This window comes from Centruroides sculpturatus, unplaced genomic scaffold, assembly GCF_000671375.1.
Source record: "Centruroides sculpturatus isolate CEXI.00-Female unplaced genomic scaffold, Cexi_2.0 scaffold510, whole genome shotgun sequence".
NCBI lineage: Eukaryota > Metazoa > Arthropoda > Arachnida > Scorpiones > Buthidae > Centruroides > Centruroides sculpturatus.
In genome coordinates this window covers 15,637-42,463 of record NW_019384743.1, presented here as the reverse complement: position 1 = coordinate 42,463, position 26,827 = coordinate 15,637, and the positions used below count along the sequence as shown (strand labels likewise).

The 26,827-nt window shown below is 29.9% G+C and overlaps 2 protein-coding genes and 1 long non-coding RNA gene across 9 annotated transcripts in view; 2 read left to right on the top strand and 1 right to left on the bottom strand.

Annotated features, from left to right (window-relative positions):
• LOC111628418 (regulating synaptic membrane exocytosis protein 1-like) overlaps positions 1-21,871 on the bottom strand; it is a 28,991-nt gene extending 7,120 nt beyond the window's left edge. For 6 of the 7 annotated variants that reach the window (XR_002757168.1, XR_002757169.1, XM_023372191.1 and 3 more), the window contains exons 1-12: positions 21,730-21,871; positions 16,011-16,228; positions 14,995-15,211; positions 14,805-14,909; positions 13,353-14,733; positions 3,315-3,386; positions 3,073-3,189; positions 2,872-2,992; positions 980-1,044; positions 841-905; positions 479-657; positions 307-400 (exon numbers count right to left, since the gene is read on the bottom strand). Coding sequence is in view for 5 of the 7 variants with exons in the window: in XM_023372191.1 (XP_023227959.1) it covers positions 307-400; positions 479-657; positions 841-905; positions 980-1,044; positions 2,872-2,992; positions 3,073-3,189; positions 3,315-3,386; positions 13,353-14,733; positions 14,805-14,909; positions 14,995-15,211; positions 16,011-16,228; positions 21,730-21,765 (2,670 nt within the window). In the remaining 2 variants the exon portion in view is untranslated. The remainder of the gene's footprint in view (positions 1-306; positions 401-478; positions 658-840; positions 906-979; positions 1,045-2,871; positions 2,993-3,072; positions 3,190-3,314; positions 3,387-13,352; positions 14,734-14,804; positions 14,910-14,994; positions 15,212-16,010; positions 16,229-21,729) is intronic. The other variant, XM_023372194.1, reaches the window with a different exon arrangement.
• LOC111628420 lies at positions 3,736-5,502 on the top strand. The gene is made up of 3 exons (XR_002757170.1): positions 3,736-3,809; positions 3,935-4,051; positions 4,131-5,502. It is a non-coding gene; the product is annotated as an uncharacterized LOC111628420 (long non-coding RNA).
• Positions 5,887-8,012, top strand: LOC111628419 (regulating synaptic membrane exocytosis protein 1-like). The gene is made up of 7 exons (XM_023372197.1): positions 5,887-6,140; positions 6,215-6,279; positions 6,463-6,641; positions 6,720-6,813; positions 7,226-7,499; positions 7,573-7,647; positions 7,721-8,012. Exons 4-7 carry the CDS (start codon positions 6,733-6,735, stop codon positions 7,963-7,965), a joined length of 675 nt encoding a protein of 224 aa, XP_023227965.1. The 5' UTR covers positions 5,887-6,140; positions 6,215-6,279; positions 6,463-6,641; positions 6,720-6,732; the 3' UTR covers positions 7,966-8,012.
• Positions 21,872-26,827: the final 4,956 nt, after the last annotated feature.

Below are 26,827 nucleotides of genomic sequence, written 5' to 3'. Positions count from 1 at the left end.
TTCTTCCATAAAACGAGAAAACAGCGGCCTATGAAAGTGGGTAGGTAAACTAACCAGAATATTTCAAAAAAGTGTTTAATTTATTATATAAAAATTATAAAAATATAACAACATAAACTCTATCATATAAAATGCAAGCATCTTTATATATATTTTATACAAAATTTAAATAGAAAATATAAATACAAATTTTTATGATCCTTAATCACTTAGATTTGCTTAATTTATATACGACCGCTACTAATTTATGCTTGATGCTTCATCTCAAATTTCCTCATTTAATATAGATTTATGTTAAAAACTTACATCATCCGAAGTTACTTCCGGAAATATAAAAGTTTTACTCCATTCGGGATTACAAGTAGGTTCTGCTACAGCAGTCTTCATGGTATTGTAAGCACTAGTAATAATAAAAAAAAATGTGGCGTAAATTATATTTCCTTTCTAACACTTTTATGTAAATATTTGAAGTACATACGAGTGAGGGACCAAGCGAATTTTAGCAAATGCTCTAGGGAGTGCAGCAGAGGAAGACTTTCTTCTCCTTAACCCTCTTGCTGCTAGAACTGTCACAACCAGATCGTTTCCATCTTGGTTATACCAGATTTGTACTCCTACTTCACCACAAACCGTACTGTGTTGTTGACCCAATTGATCCTATAACAGTAAATTGTACAAGAAGATTACTGTTATGTACCGTATCTTATTTTCTATCTGTAAGAACGATACTAAGACAATCGATAAAAGATAAAAGTTAAGAAAGAGAAGAATTTATGACAATATAGTGTACTGTACTGTAGTACATCACCTTCATTAAATTAACGAATAATGATACTTTACCGGAGTTTTTGGCAGTTTTCTTCTAGTCGGAGAGACAACTGACACATCAGATTCTTTATAACCTTCTAGAAAAGAGAATATATATATTAATTCGTTCTTTACAAAGAAAGGAAAATATTGAAAGAACTACAACTCTTACCAGTCGATATAATTAACTTGGGAGCTATTTTTGTCTTAATCGAAGAAATTGAATCGAAACTTTTCCTGAAAAATTTAAATTATTATATTTTGAAGCGTATTTTGACTTAAAAATTCGAATTATTTCATCATTGGAAGAATGCAACTACTTTATTTCACCCCTCTGAATTGTAATATTTCATACACCATACGCTGGAAACTATTCTTCGTGGTTTTAAAAATACTTAAATTTCCAATTTTGTATTTAAAGAATTTATACGAAATGCATTTGTTTGTCAACACTTTTGTTTGGTATACAAATGTATGTATTGTGTAGCAAACAAAAGTGTTTTCGTACGAATACACCCATTCATAATAGGAGATTTTTTTTATTATTATGGAAATCTACGAAACGAACTATCGTTTCGTAGATTTCCATTAAAAAAAATATGCTTTAGGCATATTTCTGTGGCGTTACGAAAGAAAAATGTGTAGAATTACATATGTATAATACGCACATTTGTAAGGAATTGTATTAAAAATGTTAGATATCAGACATAGGATTTGAAAAATATGGTCGTTACTTATCCTTGATATATGACTTAATAAAAATTTTTATATTACAATACAAATAAAAGCATTTAATTCTTATTTTTCAATTAAAATATTTGAGAAAATTAATATTTTTATCGCGTTGTATAACTATTAAAATTACAGATAAAATATTTTCCTACGTTTTTAAGCAAAGGGAGACAAATTATGTATCATAAAAACACTAGGCATTAAGAAAAAGGAGAGATGAATGATGTTGCTACTAAGGAATTGATATTGGAATTTTAGAATTCTGTATTAAAAGTCAATATTTAAAATTACCTGTATTTCAAATATTGATTTTTGATATAGATATAAATATTGGTTTGATAAGTACAAGCGTACGTACAAAATAGATATTATTTCGTGACTTATTTGCTTCTAACTTAGCGATGCAACAGACACTGCATTGAGATCTGTTTTTATTAACTTAAAAACCAATAGACCTGTACACTTTTCCTATATACTGTCCTTGTTCGTGTTTGTTTCTCTTTCAGTTAATGATTCGGGGGCTTCTTTGTTTATGTACTACAACTACAGTTTAAAGGATCGAGCAATGGCATAAGCAAGCAACGACGAAAGATGAATTGTGTATGCTTACTAGTCTTTTGCAGTTTTTCTTCAACCAGTCTTATGTCCTTAGATATTTCTATTTTCTGCTGACAACAGAAATATTTGTCTAAATATTGAGTCAGCATAAAACTTTTCAACCCCTGACTGTATATACACTACACCAGTGTTTTCCTATCTGTGGGGCGCGATACTATTGCAAGGAGGCGTGCAGCTTTTACCAAATTATCATTTTTTAATACAAACAAACAAAAAAAGTCAAATCGATGTCGAAAATATATAATATGAAATATAGAATGAATATACTTTATCTTCATTTTTTTGCTCTCCGCCCTCTTCTATCATGTCAATTATGGGTTTGGCCAGGCCCACATAGGGGTGTGACATATCAGAGACAGACCGCCATTAAAAACTATTTGGGGTTGCTCGCCCGGTTTCGATCCCGGGTCTCAACCATCTAACCCATCCGTCTGTCAACTTAATTAGTTGGATCGAGACGTCATTCTTCATCTATTATGTATTCTAGCTCTTTGTGGGTCAAGCACTATAATAGATAAAACTAAGAACCACTATACTACAATGGGTATCATTGTAAACTAATCTCTCACTTTAATATATTCAATACAGTAGGGTCACATATACATACTGTATAACAGGAGAATATAGACGTATTTCCTCTTTTCCTCAGCCTATTTGATAAGAGTAGAGATTAAATTGAGTTACGTTATTATATAATAAAATTTATATACATACGTTCTTCCTGAAACCTCAACCAATAATTCAACCACATCACTAGATCGTTCCATAATGGATGATACTTCTTCATAAGTCTTATCCGTTAAGCATTCCGTATTCCATTTAATTATTTTATCACCTGATCAATAAATAATAGTAATTTCGAAGTGACGTAATTTTAATTAATTCGTTTTTTACAGATATTTTTTAATAATTTACCCGGTTTTAAGCCATGTTTCTCTACAGCGCTTCCAGGAACTATCCACGAAATCTGTGCGTAAAGTCGTCCATCGTCACCGTTTTTTCCTCCCATAACCCTCATACCGAAACCTTTGGCTATTAAAGAAATCTTTAATTATTAAAAATGATATCGAATTCCATAAAATATTCTGAAAAATTAAAAATGAATTCATATCGATGCTGCTCTCTAAGACAGCGGCAACTACTGGAAATCTGCTTACTACGAGCACCTTCGTCATCGGGATCACGACGAATTAGAATATTTCTTAGATACGTCTGTCGTCCGTAACGTCCTGAAAGTCAAAATATAAAAATAAATATCTTAATATTTATAATAAACTATAAAAATCTGTATAAAATCATCAGCATAAATACAGTCGACCCCCTATAACACTGTTGATTTTTCCGTTTTATATGAATTCCGTGTTGTACGAGTCACTTAGATTTTACAAATACGTGTGCCGGGCTGTGAACGGTTCACGTATTTGTAAAATCTAAGTGACTCGTACAACACGGAATTCATATAAAACGGAAAAATCAACAGTGTTATAGGGGGTCGACTGTATTTATGCTGATGATTTTATACAGATTTTTATAGTTTATTATAAATATTAAGATATTTATTTTTATATTTTGACTTTCAGGACGTTACGGACGACAGACGTATCTAAGAAATATTCTAATTCGTCGTGATCCCGATGACGAAGGTGCTCGTAGTAAGCAGATTTCCAGTAGTTGCCGCTGTCTTAGAGAGCAGCATCGATATGAATTCATTTTTAATTTTTCAGAATATTTTATGGAATTCGATATCATTTTTAATAATTAAAGATTTCTTTAATAGCCAAAGGTTTCGGTATGAGGGTTATGGGAGGAAAAAACGGTGACGATGGACGACTTTACGCACAGATTTCGTGGATAGTTCCTGGAAGCGCTGTAGAGAAACATGGCTTAAAACCGGGTAAATTATTAAAAAATATCTGTAAAAACGAATTAATTAAAATTACGTCACTTGGAAATTACTATTATTTATTGATCAGGTGATAAAATAATTAAATGGAATACGGAATGCTTAACGGATAAGACTTATGAAGAAGTATCATCCATTATGGAACGATCTAGTGATGTGGTTGAATTATTGGTTGAGGTTTCAGGAAGAACGTATGTATATAAATTTTATTATATAATAACGTAACTCAATTTAATCTCTACTCTTATCAAATAGGCTGAGGAAAAGAGGAAATACGTCTATATTCTCCTGTTATACAGTATGTATATGTGACCCTACTGTATTGAATATATTAAAGTGAGAGATTAGTTTACAATGATACCCATTGTAGTATAGTGGTTCTTAGTTTTATCTATTATAGTGCTTGACCCACAAAGAGCTAGAATACATAATAGATGAAGAATGACGTCTCGATCCAACTAATTAAGTTGACAGACGGATGGGTTAGATGGTTGAGACCCGGGATCGAAACCGGGCGAGCAACCCCAAATAGTTTTTAATGGCGGTCTGTCTCTGATATGTCACACCCCTATGTGGGCCTGGCCAAACCCATAATTGACATGATAGAAGAGGGCGGAGAGCAAAAAAATGAAGATAAAGTATATTCATTCTATATTTCATATTATATATTTTCGACATCGATTTGACTTTTTTTGTTTGTTTGTATTAAAAAATGATAATTTGGTAAAAGCTGCACGCCTCCTTGCAATAGTATCGCGCCCCACAGATAGGAAAACACTGGTGTAGTGTATATACAGTCAGGGGTTGAAAAGTTTTATGCTGACTCAATATTTAGACAAATATTTCTGTTGTCAGCAGAAAATAGAAATATCTAAGGACATAAGACTGGTTGAAGAAAAACTGCAAAAGACTAGTAAGCATACACAATTCATCTTTCGTCGTTGCTTGCTTATGCCATTGCTCGATCCTTTAAACTGTAGTTGTAGTACATAAACAAAGAAGCCCCCGAATCATTAACTGAAAGAGAAACAAACACGAACAAGGACAGTATATAGGAAAAGTGTACAGGTCTATTGGTTTTTAAGTTAATAAAAACAGATCTCAATGCAGTGTCTGTTGCATCGCTAAGTTAGAAGCAAATAAGTCACGAAATAATATCTATTTTGTACGTACGCTTGTACTTATCAAACCAATATTTATATCTATATCAAAAATCAATATTTGAAATACAGGTAATTTTAAATATTGACTTTTAATACAGAATTCTAAAATTCCAATATCAATTCCTTAGTAGCAACATCATTCATCTATCCTTTTTCTTAATGCCTAGTGTTTTTATGATACATAATTTGTCTCCCTTTGCTTAAAAACGTAGGAAAATATTTTATCTGTAATTTTAATAGTTATACAACGCGATAAAAATATTAATTTTCTCAAATATTTTAATTGAAAAATAAGAATTAAATGCTTTTATTTGTATTGTAATATAAAAATTTTTATTAAGTCATATATCAAGGATAAGTAACGACCATATTTTTCAAATCCTATGTCTGATATCTAACATTTTTAATACAATTCCTTACAAATGTGCGTATTATACATATGTAATTCTACACATTTTTCTTTCGTAACGCCACAGAAATATGCCTAAAGCATATTTTTTTTAATGGAAATCTACGAAACGATAGTTCGTTTCGTAGATTTCCATAATAAAAAAAATCTCCTATTATGAATGGGTGTATTCGTACGAAAACACTTTTGTTTGCTACACCATACATACATTTGTATACCAAACAAAAGTGTTGACAAACAAATGCATTTCGTATAAATTCTTTAAATACAAAATTGGAAATTTAAGTATTTTTAAAACCACGAAGAATAGTTTCCAGCGTATGGTGTATGAAATATTACAATTCAGAGGGGTGAAATAAAGTAGTTGCATTCTTCCAATGATGAAATAATTCGAATTTTTAAGTCAAAATACGCTTCAAAATATAATAATTTAAATTTTTCAGAAAAAGTTTCGATTCAATTTCTTCGATTAAGACAAAAATAGCTCCCAAGTTAATTATATCGACTGGTAAGAGTTGTAGTTCTTTCAATATTTTCCTTTCTTTGTAAAGAACGAATTAATATATATATTCTCTTTTCTAGAAGGTTATAAAGAATCTGATGTGTCAGTTGTCTCTCCGACTAGAAGAAAACTGCCAAAAACTCCGGTAAAGTATCATTATTCGTTAATTTAATGAAGGTGATGTACTACAGTACATTACACTATATTGTCATAAATTCTTCTCTTTCTTAACTTTTATCTTTTATCGATTGTCTTAGTATCGTTCTTACAGATAGAAAATAAGATACGGTACATAACAGTAATCTTCTTGTACAATTTACTGTTATAGGATCAATTGGGTCAACAACACAGTACGGTTTGTGGTGAAGTAGGAGTACAAATCTGGTATAACCAAGATGGAAACGATCTGGTTGTGACAGTTCTAGCAGCAAGAGGGTTAAGGAGAAGAAAGTCTTCCTCTGCTGCACTCCCTAGAGCATTTGCTAAAATTCGCTTGGTCCCTCACTCGTATGTACTTCAAATATTTACATAAAAGTGTTAGAAAGGAAATATAATTTACGCCACATTTTTTTTTATTATTACTAGTGCTTACAATACCATGAAGACTGCTGTAGCAGAACCTACTTGTAATCCCGAATGGAGTAAAACTTTTATATTTCCGGAAGTAACTTCGGATGATGTAAGTTTTTAACATAAATCTATATTAAACGAGGAAATTTGAGATGAAGCATCAAGCATAAATTAGTAGCGGTCGTATATAAATTAAGCAAATCTAAGTGATTAAGGATCATAAAAATTTGTATTTATATTTTCTATTTAAATTTTGTATAAAATATATATAAAGATGCTTGCATTTTATATGATAGAGTTTATGTTGTTATATTTTTATAATTTTTATATAATAAATTAAACACTTTTTTGAAATATTCTGGTTAGTTTACCTACCCACTTTCATAGGCCGCTGTTTTCTCGTTTTATGGAAGAAATTATAAATATATTTCACCAACAATTAAACCATTTTATATATTAATATTTTCAATTAAATTTCTTTTAAATCTTTTAGTGATTTATATATTTATACGCATTTTTAGATCCTGGAATCGGTGTTTGAACTGTCCATCTGGGACCACTGTCCATTAGGTAGCAACGTTTTTCTAGGAGAGTTACAGCTACCTCTACGTAAAGCGGATCTTCAAGACTGTCCCGAATGGTACCCCCTTTCTGCCCACCAACAAACTCCCGTCGCTTTATCGCCCACTCACAAAATAACACCCCCAAGTTTGGTACCTTCTACACCAGCACACGATATTGCTCGAAGGATGCTGCAGCGTGGTACTGAAGAATATTCCCAATCGCTAACTTATGGTAATCTTTAACACCGAAAAGAAGTACTGGTGTTTAAATTAGTTAATAAATTCAACTTTTTATACACAAATAGATGAAATTAAAGATGAGAGCAGTCTTCCTCCAGAGAATAAAAACATGCAAAGAAGCTCTTCCATGGATCTAACGCGTGAGTCATCTTTGTCTGTTTAAAATTCGATATATATTTGTTTTATTTATGCATTCCTACATTATTTTGGTAGTGCTGCATCCGGATGATGCTTGGGATCGTCATCCGACGCAACCTAGCAGCGGCAATCAGGAAAGAAAGCCATCGGCGCCGTCCGTCGTCACTCGAGTGAAGTCTACCCCTCCCAGTAGAAGAAGCTCCAACAATTTGGTATCTCAGGACAGTCTTCCAGGTACATTTCCTTTAAAGATGCTCTCTCTTTCTTTTCCTCTCTCTACATTTCAAGAGATAATTAGAAAAAAGAGTTACTCCTTTTGATAACTTTTCTTCGTGTTATGTATTATTGTAAATATTCGTTTGTCGTTTTTACCGTTGCTTTAAACTGATATGTACTTCTCATGAAAGTTTAATGATGTCGTGACCGAAGAGAAAGAGGCGTAAGTGCTTCTTTTTTTTAATATTTTTCTTTTCTTTCTCGCGATGATAAATGTGGTATCAAAATTTTTAATGCTATACGAATGGAAGGAAGAATGAAAAATGGCTGTTCCCAATAGTTTAAAAGGCAAAATAAATACAGGAGTGTTCCTATACGTGTTTGAAATATAGAAGAATTGAGATTTTAAATAAATGTATGTTTTCTAAGATCATTTGTTTATATATAGACAAATATATACCGGTATAAACGTGTGGTTGCGCGTATGTATATATATTTATACGTACTTTCAGCTATACAGTTATGTATCTTTATACACCCAAAAACAATCATAATCGTTTAACTTATAGAGTATAATTTTGTTACCGTTTTACTTTATAATAATGACAAAGACAATGTGCAATCGTTGTGGCATTAATTTTTACGAGAGAAAAAATTATTGGATGGTTAGAAGCAGGTCAGTCTCAGAGAGGTGTGTCTAGGACTTTTAATGCGACACAGAACGTCATATCTAGATTTTGGGCACGATTTCAAAACAGTAGATGTTGGGTGTCACAGTGTGTGCATACAAGGAACAACCATACGCCGAATTAATTATTTTCTGTACAAAAATTTATGATAATGCTTAATACATTTTCTTGTTTTTAATTTAAATGATTTAGATATAATTTTTTTATTTCAATTTTTCGACACAAACGTATATAAAGGAATAAGTATCGAANCTTATTTTTCGGATAACCAATTATGTACGAAAAAATATATTAATTTATCCCGTGTTGAAATTTTTCTCCGTTGCGTGTCGCTTCGCGTTGAATTTTCGTCGATGTTAAGCCTAACGAAGACTATTGTATCGTTAAAAATTATTTTTTTATTTTGTACAAACAAAATAAATATATTGAAAAATATAAAAACAATAAAAAATTATACTTCAGAAGTTAATTTAGTATCAAAAACGTAAAATATTTGAGTAGCCGAAGACATAGCCAAAGATTACAGCGCCACAGCACTGGCGAAAATTTAAATTTGTCGACTGGAATTCTTTCGGATAACGGACGTTTCGGATAACAGACCTTCGGATAAACGATGCTCTACTGTATAAAAGTGTTTTAAGTGATGCTTGCAATTATCTCTCAAAAGATACTTTATCAGCATCTTTAAAGTCACTAAAAACTTTCTTAAAAATTGAGTAACCGAGTCTTGTTCCTTTTGTAAACAATTTTTTAAAGAAATCCTTAAAACATTTTTAAAATCCTGAATTTTTTTTTGGTATTGAAGATAGTTTTCAGAGTAACTTTACATTGGCTGTTCTCTAGGTAACTATTTCATGTTACCATATATATAAAAAAAAAAAATTAATGTTCATATCTTTAATTTAATATCTAAAAAATATTTATAAACTTTTCATCAATCATTATCTAAATTAGATAAGAACTTTTTGTTATTTAAATTTCATAATACAGTATTTAATAAAAGAATTAAAAGTTGCTATCATTAATATTTAATTATTCTGATTAAATTCTAAGATAAATACAATGAACAATGATTTATTTAAGTTAGAATTAAATGTAATTATTCATCTAAAATCTGTACAAATGCGTTGTATAATTAATAATACATTAAAAAAATTTTTTATTGTAAGATCAAATTAATTATAATTAAAATGATTATTATCAATTTTTAGATTATATTAATTAAAGGAAGTCGTTGGAATTTAATAATTTCCGAACTTTTACGCTGTATTAATTATTTTTTTTTATCAGTTTAATTAATCATTTATTTGTTTAAATAGTTAAACTTTCTAATTTTGTTTTAATGCTGCATTAAAAATAAATAAATAAATTATGTAGGAAAGTCAAATTAACTTTATTTTCATTTTTTTTTTATTTAGAATGTAAATAAATTACAATATAGGAACGTAAGGGCGATACAAACATATATACATATTCAGTTTAATTTTCCATATAATCACCTTGTCTATTGAGGTTAGATGAAGGAATCGAAATCTTGATAATAGAAAGATGCATACAAATATAACCAACATTTGATTTTCCATAGTTTGGTGGGATAAGTCAACGCAACAACACATGGGTAATCTGCCAAATGGGTGATATGCTTTCCGGAAGAACTTTCTTTGGGAAATTGGCCCCATTAGGTGTTACACACGTGAAGTAAAGCTGGAAAATTCCACGCGACCAGCCCGTTAGTGAGGCGTGAAGCCACAATCAACTACTACTGGTCAGTGGTTTATTCACCCGGCCACTGGTGGGCCTCTTCAGATTGAAAGGACTGGCTTCTTCAATTTGAGAAATAGAAATAACCTAATGGCAAGATGAGAAGAATTTCTAGAGATTCAGCATCACGAACAGTATGAGGATCGATTCCTTCATCTATTACTAAGTTCCTCAATAGACAAGATATATTGTAGGGAAAATTAGGTAATTGCTAACACCTAATAAGATGCCACCATTAACCAAAGAGAAAACTATTCTGTAGATGTAAATGCGAAGGATCGTAAGGTAGGGAATGTGGGGAAATGCTATTACCCTATCTTCCCTTATATCTGTTTATAAGTTTCACGTGGTCCATCGTTACTCGTTTACATTCAAAACAAAAAAGGAAAACTTACTTCCTGACATTATCGTCATATGTCTATGAATGTACTAAAGAGTATTGACTATATTTTACTCTTTCCAAATAAATAGTTTTTGAATTCAAAATGTTCTAATAACACGCCCCTCTATTATACTATATATGTTTATAAAACTGGATAGTAATTGTATAATATTTTTGGGATTTAAATATAATCAAACTAACAAAATTAACACTAAAATTTATAAACAAAATAGTCTTAATAATCATTGATGTAAAATTCAATATAAAAACAGGAATAAATGATTATAAACACAATATGTCATATAATAGCATTAATACATCCATATGTCACTAACTTCTATGTTAAATGATATACAGATACCACTTGTCCATATATAATTACTTTATTGATATTAATGGCAAATGAAAGGAATAATTTCAGGTTTTTTTTTTCTTATTTTCCTCTATTTTTTCTTTTAAATAATTTATTTTGTATATTTATTTTCTTTGCTCTCATTCTAAATTATATTCTTGAATAATTTATATGTATAAAATTAAATATTTTATCCTATAAGATATAACTTGTTTATATATAATTAAATATTTCAAATTACTTAAAAGTATATTTATATACTTAAATATACAGCACTAATTTATACAAGAATTTATGTATTTTACTATATACGTATTAATTCTAAACAAAGAAATAGTATTTTTTATACAAATTATCGAATTAAATAATAATATTTCCTACAGAATGATTAGGACCACGCCTAAAAGAGATTAACGGAGTAGAGAGCAAAGATTTTCTAATATTTAAACGTGGAATTAAGCTATACAAAGAGGAAACATGATCTTTAAAACATGCCAGAGCATAAGTTTTACGATTCCATCAGATGCAGACTTGACCCTGGCAAATATTTTTCTGAAAGGGAATTTTCCCGAAGACTTCTGCTAGTTAATTTATTACTGAGAATGTCTTATATTACCCATCCATCCGTAGAGCTCCATCTTTAGCTATCCGCTCTCTACAATAATCAATCAACTTATTCCTAGTGGAGTGTTATGCCGAGAATGAAGGTAGAGGAGAGATATCTGCCGCCGAATTATATCGATGACGTGTCACTATCTTAATTACATTATGGATCATCTTAGCATAACACAAAATATGCAATAAATAATATTTAAAATATTTATCTAATTGAAATTTAATAATTTTTTCTTTTTTTTTCGTTATGAGGAACATTGCTGATGGAAGCCATGTTGAGACAATCATAATTACTTCTATTGAAAATTAATTTAAATTAAATTTATTACTAAGAAATGGAATGTTGTGGATTTATTTATTGCTTAGAATTCGTTTAAAGTGTTCCAAACCAGCAGAAAATTAGATTTTTTTTTTTTCCTGGTAGGATGAAGATGTGCCGTATGGTCACTACGTGACACATGAATAAATTCATTTCACGTATTTTCCTATTCCATTCGCACAAAATAATTAATATATTAAGAAACTTAAAAAGTATTATATACAGGATACCTCACAGAGGAGCTTATAGTTCATTTAGCATGAGCCTTTTGAGGCCTCTCTCGACATATCAAAAGGCCCGATTCTATCTAAAAGAGAACACGAAAAAAAGAGATAATTCGTATCTTCGAATATATATTCAAAATTGCTATATTTAATCGATCACGGCTGTCACTTAGTAATAATTAATATTAATATAATTCAATTCGGTAGGAGAAAAGAAGCAGATGTGAACTTTCTCCTCACGTGCAATTCATGTGGGGCGTAGCAGAATGGACAAAATACAGGCCTTTTTTTAAAACAAGTTGTCAATTCTCCACACGGACACATGCAAATTCTTCAAACAAAACCATTCAGCGGATTATAACTTTAAATAAACTATTAAAAATTTCGATTTAAAGTATAAAAAGTATGAAATTTTAATCGCAAAAAAAACCCGAATTATACACATTAATAATTAAACAGAAAATGATATTTATTAGACAAACAAGTTATAAATTATTTTTGAACTCGATTTTCTTCTGATAGCCTTGAGCCAGTTATTAAAAGCCAAATAATGTGTTGGCTTTTCTGGTCAACGAAGCTGCCAATTCAACCGACACTCCAACTCTCGATTAACATTTTAATTAACAAAATTATTTTTCTCAGCTCTTTTGCTTAACATCATTCGACTTTTCACTTAATATATTTGTTGTAGAAAATATCATTTAAAATCTTAAATTTTACGGTAATTTACTCATTAATTCATATTAGTGGCGATTAACTATATAAATTAATACTTAACTCAAGAATTTTTAATCTATTTAGTCTTCATTTCTAGATTTTAACACATAAAGAATATGTGAAAAATCTCTTATATACGTCAAAGANTAAATTTATAGTAGGGAACTAGCATAAATATATCAGGAATGTGCTTAGTTTTATAATGCTACAAAAGCCATAAAAAAGAAATTTTTCTATCTTGTTTCATTTAAACATTAATCAATAAAAGTAACTTTTAAGTTTAGAAAATGAATGATTTATGTATTCAATAAAAGAATTTTAATTGATAAATTGAGAATCTAGAACACAAAAAAGATATTTTTAATTATAAGCAACATCTTTTTATTTAATGTAAGATATATAAAATTGAAATAAACTGATTAAATCGCTGACCTTTCTGTTCTGAATCCACATCATCAATCACTATCTTTATGTTTTCTCGTTCAGGAGCAGACGCTCTTCTCTCGGGTCTACCCACTTCTTCTCGTGGTAAATCTAAAGAATGGGTACTTTGTGTCCTCGTATGTGGTAGAAGGAAGCTATGACCATCCGGAATTGCTGGTAACGCTCTTCCTGTACTACTTCTTCGTTGATAATCCCATTCCGTATGATCTTGTACGTGATTCCTCCTGGAAGTTTGAAGATCAGCTACAGAATCTACATATACGCAGGGTATACTTTTCCTTAACTGAGTGGTGGCCCCTTTTGGGCTTTTATCGGTATCGTCTAACGAACTGGATTTTGCAGGTGTCCTATGCTCTATAATCTGCTCGTCAGCCGATGGGCTACTATCCATGACCACTGGACTTACTATATCTCTTCTCCTTCTCGGGTGTTTCTGGCTGGACCGTTGTCTCTTTGTGGACGTTGATATATATTTTCCGCTTCTATCACTGGTGGAATATTCTCCACTTACATCACTTATATCCGAACTTTCCGAACTGAAGCGCCTAACGTATAAAGCTGCATCCGAAGCAATTTGTCGTAGAGGTTTCTCTGAAGAATTTTTGTACTCCTTTGGCCAGTAGTCCAAACCGTTATCTATACTTTCTAAGGCACTGCTTGATTCTAATGAGGAAGTGGCATTACTTCTCGCTCTTTCGTCACGATAGCCGCATGGATCCGAATCGGGTTCTTCAATATAGTTTTTCTGTCTTTGTATTTTTGATTTTCTCTTCACTCTATACTTTCTTCTTTTATCATATTCTGGGCTTTGGCTCATCTCGTCCAAAGAGCTTTCTGATGGAGAAGACTGTTCCGTTCCGTGAGAATGCTGATGAGAAGATGTAAGACTGCATACACCACAAGAACTTACTCTAGCTGGATTGTGAACAGGCAACGGATGAATTGGTCCTTTTTGCGATTCCGAAGAAGATCTTCTATCACTGGGTGTTTCTGAAGAGTAGTACCTTTCTTTAGATTGGTCCCTACCGACTGGTGAAGAATTTCTCGTCCTCCCTGATCTTCTTCGATCTTCTATCGATTTTTGTCTTTTGACCGATGATTTTGTTTCTCTTCTCGTTCGACCATCTTGAGATTTTTCTAAAGATAAATGTTTTCTCAGTGATCGAGGCGATTCATCTTCTATGTTTTTATTTGACATTTCTTTACTGTCCGGATTGAAGGGAGTCAAGCAAGAAGCATACTCTTTATTGATCACATCATGTGTCGATTGCTGTCTCTTTTCAAGCAATATAGCTCCTTCTTTAGTAAATAATTTCTCTGAGGATCCATAAATGCCAACTTCTTTGTTAGTTCTAGCTAATTTTTCGGCCTGTAACGAGCGGATGACATTCAATAACGAAAGATTCTCATTTTATTAAGTAACTAGAAGATGGTATTTACCATTCTTCTAACGGAAGGTACCCTATGCATACCAGAACCGGGAGGAGGTTCTATACCGAGCCTATCTTGTCCTTGTCTTCTACGACAGAAACTACATTTCCAACCCTATATTGATAACAAATCACAGATTTTTTTCGTTATCTTTTACAGTATAGAAAACGCGTTTAAGGAGTAATGCACGTGTATTCACCTGAGATTGATTAGCTGACGTTTTCGAATAAGAGGCACAATCGTCACAGACTACCTGTCCACATTCGTCACAGTTGTTACGCTGTTCACCCGGTTCGATAATTTTACGACATATCCTGCAGTTCGGTCCAGAAGGAACGTTAACCGGTGTCTGCGGTTTTTCTACAGCTTTTTCTTTGATCTGTACTGCTTGTGGTGTCGATTGAGGACTCTGAATTCTATAGCAAACAATAAAAATACATAAAAATCTCAGTTACTTTTAATTACTTTTGACAAGTTCTACTAAATTTCTACTAAATTTAGTGTATTAAATGTAATTTTACGGGCGGCGCGCAATGCGACGAGACACTAAGCGCAACATGCATCGTGTCGCGCGCTATCTACATCCCATCAATATAAATGTTGATTAAAACTACAAAACAAATTTTTATGTCATTTCTTATTTTTTTATTACATTAAAAGGTTTAAACGTTTGCATAGATATATTTCTATACAATCGCTGTACTATATAGGACATTATTTCGAGAGTCGCGTCGCGTCGACGCGACGTAACGCGACTCTCATTAATTAAAAACAACATAATAACAAAGATTAAAAATTTCGAATTAAAGTATTTAATAGAACGAAGTTTTTTTTATTCAATTTTTCCACAACAAACAAAACAAAATTAATTTAATAAATGTAAAAAATTGAGTTCCTTAAGACGTTCCGTTTAAAATCATTGAATAAAATATATAAAATAAAAATGAAAAGACACGTAACAAGAATAAATGAGACTCTATTAACAAAAAAAAGAAGACAAATTGAAGCCATAAGAAAGAGAAAGAGGGAAACTCGATTAAAGAAAATACAGACGGTCTTCTTCTTCTACTGAATTTCCTGATAGCAGAACTTATAGCTTAAGGCCAATAAGGACAAGAAGACAGTAACCAAACTCCAAAGTTAAATTTCTCTTCATTGCTTCTTAAAATATGTAGCAAAGAATAAGAAGAAGAAAAAAAAACAATAAAGTTAAACCTGAATTTTTGAGATTCTTTCTCAAATTCTTTCTCTTTTTGCCAAACTCTGTTTAATATCGATCTTTCTTCTGCTGTTAAATACGCCAGGTCTTCTCCTATAGGTTTGGGCTTGTCTCTTCCAAGAGTCATGCCAAGTGTTACCGTCTGTTTAAGTTTATTGATAGCGCTTGGTTTCTCTCGAATTTCTTCTCCACCACTGTTGCCACTTTTTACTATCTGAAAAGAGAAAGAAATACTTTTGTTCAGAAATTCCGAGGGTTACTGGTCAATACTAGTGGAATTTATATATAAAAGAACAAATGTACTGTACAATTAGACTAAAGCCTCAATGAATACTTGCAACGTATCCTTGCAAATGTTAAATTGTTCTTCAGTATCTATTAATTACTAAATGTATAATTTGTGTGACTTTCAAACTCAAACGTTAGACTTTATGTACTATGTTTAACTCAATTCTTATCGTTTGAAGTACTGTGTTTCAGTTTAGCGCAGCACTCGATTTAGTACATATTTCAGAGGCAAACAAACAGTGGTACTAAATAGAAGTTTACATTGTATTGTCATCTCAGATAAGTTGCGATTAACTAGAGAATTCATAATTTACTTGTAAATTATTTGAAAACGGTTTAATCTTCCTTAAATTGAATTAAAATTGATTCATAAATTCATTCTCGTAATTAAGTCAACTTGTTTTGTAATTAATAGGCTTATATCAAAAATTTAATAATATTAATTAATGTAATGTGATTTTGTAATAATAATAATAATAAAATTAAGCTTAATCTTTCGATTTTATTTAAATGTATTAAAAAAGTATTGAAAATTCTGAAATATTTTAAATTAAAATTTTAAAAAACCGGTCAAGTTCGATATAGTCAATTACATATTTCGTNTTTCTAATTTTGTTTTAATGCTGCATTAAAAATAAATAAATAAATTATGTAGGAAAGTCAAATTAACTTTATTTTCATTTTTTTTTTATTTAGAATGTAAATAAATTACAATATAGGAACGTAAGGGCGATACAAACATATATACATATTCAGTTTAATTTTCCATATAATCACCTTGTCTATTGAGGTTAGATGAAGGAATCGAAATCTTGATAATAGAAAGATGCATACAAATATAACCAACATTTGATTTTCCATAGTTTGGTGGGATAAGTCAACGCAACAACACATGGGTAATCTGCCAAATGGGTGATATGCTTTCCGGAAGAACTTTCTTTGGGAAATTGGCCCCATTAGGTGTTACACACGTGAAGTAAAGCTGGAAAATTCCACGCGACCAGCCCGTTAGTGAGGCGTGAAGCCACAATCAACTACTACTGGTCAGTGTTTATTCACCCGGCCACTGGTGGGCCTCTTCAGATTGAAAGGACTGGCTTCTTCAATTTGAGAAATAGAAATAACCTAATGGCAAGATGAGAAGAATTATTAATATTTATGCTTAACGTCTGCCTCTCTGTCTACATCATTTTAGTATATTCTCTATAGAATTGTACAGCATATAACACGTTATCATCATTATTTATTTTAAAGTTTTAACACGATTTTTTTGTTATAAAACATAAAATGAAACTTTATATTATATAAACTTTACAATTATACTGTTATTAATATTATTTAATTAAATGTATACATACTTTTTTTAAATGTGTGAATATTAGAAGGCAACAAAAGTCATAAACTTGTTGCCTTCTAATATAAAATGCTGCAATAATAAATATATAAATGATAAAGAAAAATTATGAAATAAAAGTAACCACCTAATTTGTGAAAAAATATTTGAAAGTTATGAAATTTTAATGCAGATTGGTTAGAGAAAAATAGGCGGTGTTGTAGTTATCATTTTCTAGCCAATCGGCTTTGAAATCTTTCTACAAATTTTTAAACTATTTCGCAAAAATTAAGCGAAGGACTTCGTATGTTTAAAGAATGTATTCATCTAATTCTGATCCTGTTATTTTTAGTTTTATTNCAGGTGTTTATTCACCCGGCCACTGGTGGGCCTCTTCAGATTGAAAGGACTGGCTTCTTCAATTTGAGAAATAGAAATAACCTAATGGCAAGATGAGAAGAATTTCTAGAGATTCAGCATCACGAACAGTATGAGGATCGATTCCTTCATCTATTACTAAGTTCCTCAATAGACAAGATATATTGTAGGGAAAATTAGGTAATTGCTAACACCTAATAAGATGCCACCATTAACCAAAGAGAAAACTATTCTGTAGATGTAAATGCGAAGGATCGTAAGGTAGGGAATGTGGGGAAATGCTATTACCCTATCTTCCCTTATATCTGTTTATAAGTTTCACGTGGTCCATCGTTACTCGTTTACATTCAAAACAAAAAAGGAAAACTTACTTCCTGACATTATCGTCATATGTCTATGAATGTACTAAAGAGTATTGACTATATTTTACTCTTTCCAAATAAATAGTTTTTGAATTCAAAATGTTCTAATAACACGCCCCTCTATTATACTATATATGTTTATAAAACTGGATAGTAATTGTATAATATTTTTGGGATTTAAATATAATCAAACTAACAAAATTAACACTAAAATTTATAAACAAAATAGTCTTAATAATCATTGATGTAAAATTCAATATAAAAACAGGAATAAATGATTATAAACACAATATGTCATATAATAGCATTAATACATCCATATGTCACTAACTTCTATGTTAAATGATATACAGATACCACTTGTCCATATATAATTACTTTATTGATATTAATGGCAAATGAAAGGAATAATTTCAGGTTTTTTTTTTCTTATTTTCCTCTATTTTTTCTTTTAAATAATTTATTTTGTATATTTATTTTCTTTGCTCTCATTCTAAATTATATTCTTGAATAATTTATATGTATAAAATTAAATATTTTATCCTATAAGATATAACTTGTTTATATATAATTAAATATTTCAAATTACTTAAAAGTATATTTATATACTTAAATATACAGCACTAATTTATACAAGAATTTATGTATTTTACTATATACGTATTAATTCTAAACAAAGAAATAGTATTTTTTATACAAATTATCGAATTAAATAATAATATTTCCTACAGAATGATTAGGACCACGCCTAAAAGAGATTAACGGAGTAGAGAGCAAAGATTTTCTAATATTTAAACGTGGAATTAAGCTATACAAAGAGGAAACATGATCTTTAAAACATGCCAGAGCATAAGTTTTACGATTCCATCAGATGCAGACTTGACCCTGGCAAATATTTTTCTGAAAGGGAATTTTCCCGAAGACTTCTGCTAGTTAATTTATTACTGAGAATGTCTTATATTACCCATCCATCCGTAGAGCTCCATCTTTAGCTATCCGCTCTCTACAATAATCAATCAACTTATTCCTAGTGGAGTGTTATGCCGAGAATGAAGGTAGAGGAGAGATATCTGCCGCCGAATTATATCGATGACGTGTCACTATCTTAATTACATTATGGATCATCTTAGCATAACACAAAATATGCAATAAATAATATTTAAAATATTTATCTAATTGAAATTTAATAATTTTTTCTTTTTTTTTCGTTATGAGGAACATTGCTGATGGAAGCCATGTTGAGACAATCATAATTACTTCTATTGAAAATTAATTTAAATTAAATTTATTACTAAGAAATGGAATGTTGTGGATTTATTTATTGCTTAGAATTCGTTTAAAGTGTTCCAAACCAGCAGAAAATTAGATTTTTTTTTTTTCCTGGTAGGATGAAGATGTGCCGTATGGTCACTACGTGACACATGAATAAATTCATTTCACGTATTTTCCTATTCCATTCGCACAAAATAATTAATATATTAAGAAACTTAAAAAGTATTATATACAGGATACCTCACAGAGGAGCTTATAGTTCATTTAGCATGAGCCTTTTGAGGCCTCTCTCGACATATCAAAAGGCCCGATTCTATCTAAAAGAGAACACGAAAAAAAGAGATAATTCGTATCTTCGAATATATATTCAAAATTGCTATATTTAATCGATCACGGCTGTCACTTAGTAATAATTAATATTAATATAATTCAATTCGGTAGGAGAAAAGAAGCAGATGTGAACTTTCTCCTCACGTGCAATTCATGTGGGGCGTAGCAGAATGGACAAAATACAGGCCTTTTTTTAAAACAAGTTGTCAATTCTCCACACGGACACATGCAAATTCTTCAAACAAAACCATTCAGCGGATTATAACTTTAAATAAACTATTAAAAATTTCGATTTAAAGTATAAAAAGTATGAAATTTTAATCGCAAAAAAAACCCGAATTATACACATTAATAATTAAACAGAAAATGATATTTATTAGACAAACAAGTTATAAATTATTTTTGAACTCGATTTTCTTCTGATAGCCTTGAGCCAGTTATTAAAAGCCAAATAATGTGTTGGCTTTTCTGGTCAACGAAGCTGCCAATTCAACCGACACTCCAACTCTCGATTAACATTTTAATTAACAAAATTATTTTTCTCAGCTCTTTTGCTTAACATCATTCGACTTTTCACTTAATATATTTGTTGTAGAAAATATCATTTAAAATCTTAAATTTTACGGTAATTTACTCATTAATTCATATTAGTGGCGATTAACTATATAAATTAATACTTAACTCAAGAATTTTTAATCTATTTAGTCTTCATTTCTAGATTTTAACACATAAAGAATATGTGAAAAATCTCTTATATACGTCAAAGAATAGAAATTTTTAATTGGATGCCAGTGCTTTTCTTGATATTTAGATGTAAGTAAACTTTTCCATTTTCTAGTTTTACAGTTAGAATTTTTAGGATAAAGAATAGCAGATGTATCACTTTTCAAAAGGTTAAGTGAGATTTGGAGTGAGAAGTTAAATGATAAACATAAAAAAAGTATATAAAAGTACCTTTAAAAACCAAAATATTCCTTTAAAAAATTCTCCAAAAACACATAAAAGCTTTTCTATAAAATATTTTACGATTTTATAAATTTCTAAAATGTTATAAACTCCTTCAAGAAATTTACAAACTTTCCAAAGTATTTGTAAATATGTATTGATAATATTTTATAAATTATTCTTAAATTATTAAATAAAGTTTATTTAATTTGTTTAGAATAATTTTATAAATTTATTCATATATAAATATTCTACAACTTGAGAAAATATATAGAATAATAGAATAAAGATTCTAGATATTTGTGAATCATTTATAATATAAGAAATGTACAGAATAATTATATAACTATTCAAGACATCTGTAAGTTTTATCAACGTAAAAATACATTTAAACTGAATATTCATATTTTATGTAGAATAATATACAATTTTCTAATTATATAGGCCTAATGTTCACAAGTATTTAGAATATTCATATACTTATTGTATTTAAGTTTGTATGTTATAGAATGTTTGTATATGTCTAGAACTGTGCACAATTATTCTATATACCTTTTCAGGTTATAAAATATTCACATTCTGCAACACTATATAGGCATAATATAAAAACCAACCTAAAATAATTGTATAAATATTCTAAACACGTATGAATATTTTATAAATAAATGTATGTGTACAGTATATACTATAGAATAATCATACAAATATTCTGGATATTCAAATATTCATATGTGCACTATATAAACATAAAAAAGTGCATTAAATAACTGTGCAAATATTCTAGAAATTGAAAGATACATTGCTTACCTTTTTCATAAACGACATAACATTAGTAGAGATCATTTTAAATTTTTAAAAATCTTTATCAAAGTAAAAATAATATAATTTTTCTTTTTTAAATTCGTTTAAATATCAATAACGAGTTAATAATATCCACTCCAGTATCAGCATTTTCTGTAAAAAAAAAAACAAAATAAAAATAAAAATATTCAGTACGTTTTTAATAAATATTTTTATAATTATATTTATATTTATAAAATTAACAATAGAGTTTTCTGGGTTATAAGTTACTGTTCACGTATCTGTTAATGATTGCAGTTGTAAATAAGTATTTACTAAAAATAAACGAGTATCGATTAATCGACGAATAACAGCTTAGTTTTAAAAGCCGTATAAATCAAACTGTAAATTAATTTACGAAGATTAAATATATGGACGTTCTTTATGCAGTATATTCTTCTTCATTATGTGAACAAAAATATCTTGCATGTGAAGAATCGTGTGAATAAAATATATTCTTCTTCACACAATAAAGAAGAATAGAAAAGAATCCCCTTCACATCCTTTACACAGTGAAGAAAAATACTCTATATGAAAATGGTATCGAGATTACAATCTCCTACTTCTCATGTAAATGTAAAAGCTGTATTAAACATCCAGAATTCACAAGCATACCACAAGCACGATGACAATGGAAACAAACACCAAAATTCACAGTAAACCCCTTAATAATAGACAGGATCATAGAAGTCACCAGTACAAACAACCAACTGCTGTGTTGCTACCAACAAGGTATACACACCACCATTCAAAGTCCACTCACGTGTACTGAGTGACACTAAAACATTATCACACACATCACCTGTCACATGCTTTAATAATAAACACCTTAATCTGTAAAGAGAGAAATTGTATGCAGCATATTCTTTACATATAAATAAATATATATATCTTCTTGGTGTTTGTAATTTACCCTTATTTACTATACTTTACTCAGTAAATTCTTTTTGTTTTATTCTTCTAAACATCTGTTTGATAAACTTATTTATAAAGTTAAATCATTATTTACATGGATTTTAATCTCGTAAACTGGTTAATTATAACACCAAGTGGGTTGGTTTATGTAATTTTATCAAGTTTGATTAAGAATTTCTCGCTGGTTAGATTTTAGGATTAGTTGAAAACTGGGTCTTGCTAACTTTCACTTGGTTCTCATTCAAGATATTGTAGTAAGTGACAGGTTACAATGATTGATTATCTTCATTTTTCCGTGTGAACTGTAATTAGATATCGAATGTAGGATGCGTATAATCCACGAGGAATTAAAGAAGGTCTTTGTGAATAAGCAATGGAAATTTTGACAAATTTCTATAATTATAAAGTATAATCTTAATGAATTTGCCATTTCCCTAGGTTGTACGAAATTAATTAATTACATTACAGCTAGAGCCTATCTGAGTACGATGTTTTAGGTTTATGTTGAATAGATCCTTCTAATACAGGTATGTGGATTTATATCGAACATCAAAATTTCTTAAAATTTGATATCTTGCAACAAAATGTAAATTTGTAAAGGATATTCTTAAACAGGTTGGGTGCTGATGTGACAACATGCCAAGCTTTTACTAGGAACACCAAATTCGATTGTATTTCAGAATAAACTTCGCTAATCCTCATGAGACATTCTTAACTTAAGGTTAGGAACGTTTTATAATGTAAGAAAGGTCTCGAATGCAGTGTAAATCAGTGGCTATGTTCTAGAACACTAAGCTTTTACTGGGAAATTACTTGTAAAGAAATTTCATTAATTTTAATTATATCCAAAAAAAATCTAAAAAGTAGATTTTTTACTGTTACTAGCTACCGTTATGGCCTTGGATTTAGCCATTTGTCTAGCTTGTTATACTTTATCAAATGAGACAATAGAGAAAAATGCATTTTTTGAATTTTAAGAACCCTATCTCTTCGATTAAATTTAGCATCTCAGCAGAATAATACAGATAAAATAAATTTTTTCTCTCTTTCCTTTTTCTTCAATCCGAAAATAACAAGACATTGTAAAGATAAATGCATTTGTCAAAGAACTCGGGGAATGGGATACAACTGAATTTCAAATGTAGTTCTACTCTTTACTGTATTGACTCTGACTCGAACGATTCTGTAACAAAATAGGCTTTGTAATTTCCTGACGGAGATTCTAACTTTAAAGAAAATCAAATTATAGATGACAAAAATGGAGTCAAAATGACGTGTTTGGTTTTATTGGTTTTCTTTTTCTTTTTTTTTTTTACTCAACCCTCTACTTTGCTGAGGAAATTTTAAATTGGTATAAAATAGAAAATGATTTTGTATTAGGTTCCTCTTACGAAACAATTTTTAAATATTTCATTTATGTAATTGTCTTAAATTAATTTTACAATATATTTCTATACATAACAATCGAAAATACGTAATTTCTCTTCTAGAAATTTATAGTTTAGATATAGAAAATTTATTTATAAATTCATTTACATCACCTTTACATGTAAGGGTCCTAAGGGTTTAGTCTAAATAATATTCAAATTTTAAAAACTATACATACATTTAAAAATTTTCTTTGTTACTTTTGCAATTAAAATATTATAAGGGCTGACCCCAATGGGAAAACGATAAAAGGAAAAAAAAAAAAAGATATTTTATATATTTCTATAACACGTTCCCTGTTGTTTTAAGTGTTAAGAAATTCTTTAAGTTATCCTAACTTACTAAAGAAGAAAATAGCTATTTAAAAAACCCGTACAGAATTTTTGTACATATATCGAACCGGGTCACTCTTGACGATAGTCGCAAACATCACACGCAGCCACTCGAATGGGATTTGTTTTTTCTTCTTTTCTTAACTCCCTTTCCGACTTACGTTTACTAAGGCGAACACCTAGAAGGAAGAAAGATGAAATATGCCCCGAGCAAGAAACGAATCGAATTTGTTCCAGTAGAAACACGACACGCTTACACCTAGCCAACCCAACTCGGCTTACGTTAGAGCAAGTGAAATGATGGAAGATAAACTTATTTAAAATTTGGTTAGGTTCGAGTTGATTATATATGGAAACTAAAATAAGAATCATTTATAACTTCCGTTTTAAGTTTATTTTCGAATTGGAGTGGGAAAATTTGAAAAAAAAAATAGAAGAATTCTTGTTAAAGTATTATATTAAAATTCCAAAAAAATAGAGTGTGAAAGTTTCATATTTAAACGTTTATTTAAAGTATAAAGTAAAGCATTAATAAATTTTTAATGACAAATGTATTAAATGCGAGAATGTATAACTGAGTTAACAAGAGTTTCATTTTAGTAACTGGATGTAGATGGAGATGTATAAATCGAGAATTTCCATCCGATGCATCAACAAGTCGGCAACAGGCTATTCAATCGATCGAGCTAGCTGCAAGCAGTTATTATTTCTGCAACCAGAGAGAAAATCTAACAGACTGTGACGTTTGCTATTTAGCTATTGCCTGTAACTGAAGACGTATCAAAAATACAGAAAGCTATTTATCATCTTTATTTTCTCTATTTTTTTTTCCTTTCATTTATATACAGCTTACGTAATACTATGAGTGATTAATTACCTCTCATCTTGCACCTGTTATATATACTGTATATACTATACTTAATCATATGATGGACGCCATTTTTGAGACAGAATTAATTATATAAATGTTACTTGTATTTGATACATATAAGCAAAATTATATTTAAACATTTATCTATTTTTTTTTCCTTTCATTTATATACAGCTTACGTAATACTATGAGTGATTAATTACCTCTCATCTTGCACCTTATATATATACTGTATATACTAATAACGAGTAAAATCCCCATTAAGTCCGACCCTTTTGAAAATACACTCAACGCTTATTATCTTCTCATCCATCGACCTTTAACCAATTTCAGAAATTTTCGACAAAAAGGACAGGAGTTACTAAGCTTCAAACAGGGTTAACAAAATCCTGCCACACACACACAATCATCCATCATCCCCCTATCACAAATTCCCAAACATTTTCAGCTATTTCGAAAACCTTTGCATTGTTAGTCTCTACAATCCTCCGAAAATTATAAGTTACTTTCAAACGCTGACTTCCCCATTATATCCCGCGATTTCATTCTTCACAAACTGCCAAACACTTTGATTGAGACCAAATTTTACCAAGTTACTCTCCCCCACCCTGCGGGAAACGTATACTACTTATTAAAAGAGGGAACTTAACTCTCAACACGAAATACTTTGCCAGTTGTAAATAAACCAAAAGCTTTTGTTCTGTATAATTGAACAAAATATCTTGACATATCTTTGCGTGTAATGCACTATTCATATATTCATAAATATTTATAAATAAGATTTAACGCCATATATTTAATTATAATTACTTACCGTATTTAAGACTGTTCAGAGAATAGTTTCTTCTAAACGATGACTATCACAATTAAATAATTCTGTCATATTTCTCCATAATTCTTATTGATGAAAAACCGTAAAAAATATGTCCGCATTATCACTTATTTACATTTAATTTCCTTACGTACGATCAAAGGGACAGTTACAAAATGACACTTTTTTTATGTATTGTCTACTTTTAAGAAAGTTTCTTAAACTTTGTAACTTTCACTTACTTGGAAATTTTTATCAAATATTATTATGCAATTTAATTGTGTTATTTTTTTTAACTTAAATTAAACGTATTTGCTGTTTAAGTTCATCGAAATAGAACGTGTTTAGGGTCTGGAAATAGATTAATTCGCTCTCTGTTATTTCTAACGAAAAAATTGATTCGGACTTCGAACAGCCTCCTACAATAAATTAAATTCGAAGTACGTGGTTTCACTTCTTTCATATCGTCTTCGTTAAAATATTTTTATGTTTAATAAATGAGTAATAATTCTTAAATATGTAATAAAGTTATTTGAAATAAACTTGTCCTTTATTTTTCAAAGAAACTTTATTGTGTTTTATTTTCTGAAATATTTTCACGAACTGTAACAGAGACGTGTCATCAATGCCAAATTGATGTCATTGTTTCTGCATTGTCTTCAGAAATTCCATATTTTTCAAGTATCGGATTATATAAACAGCTTCAAC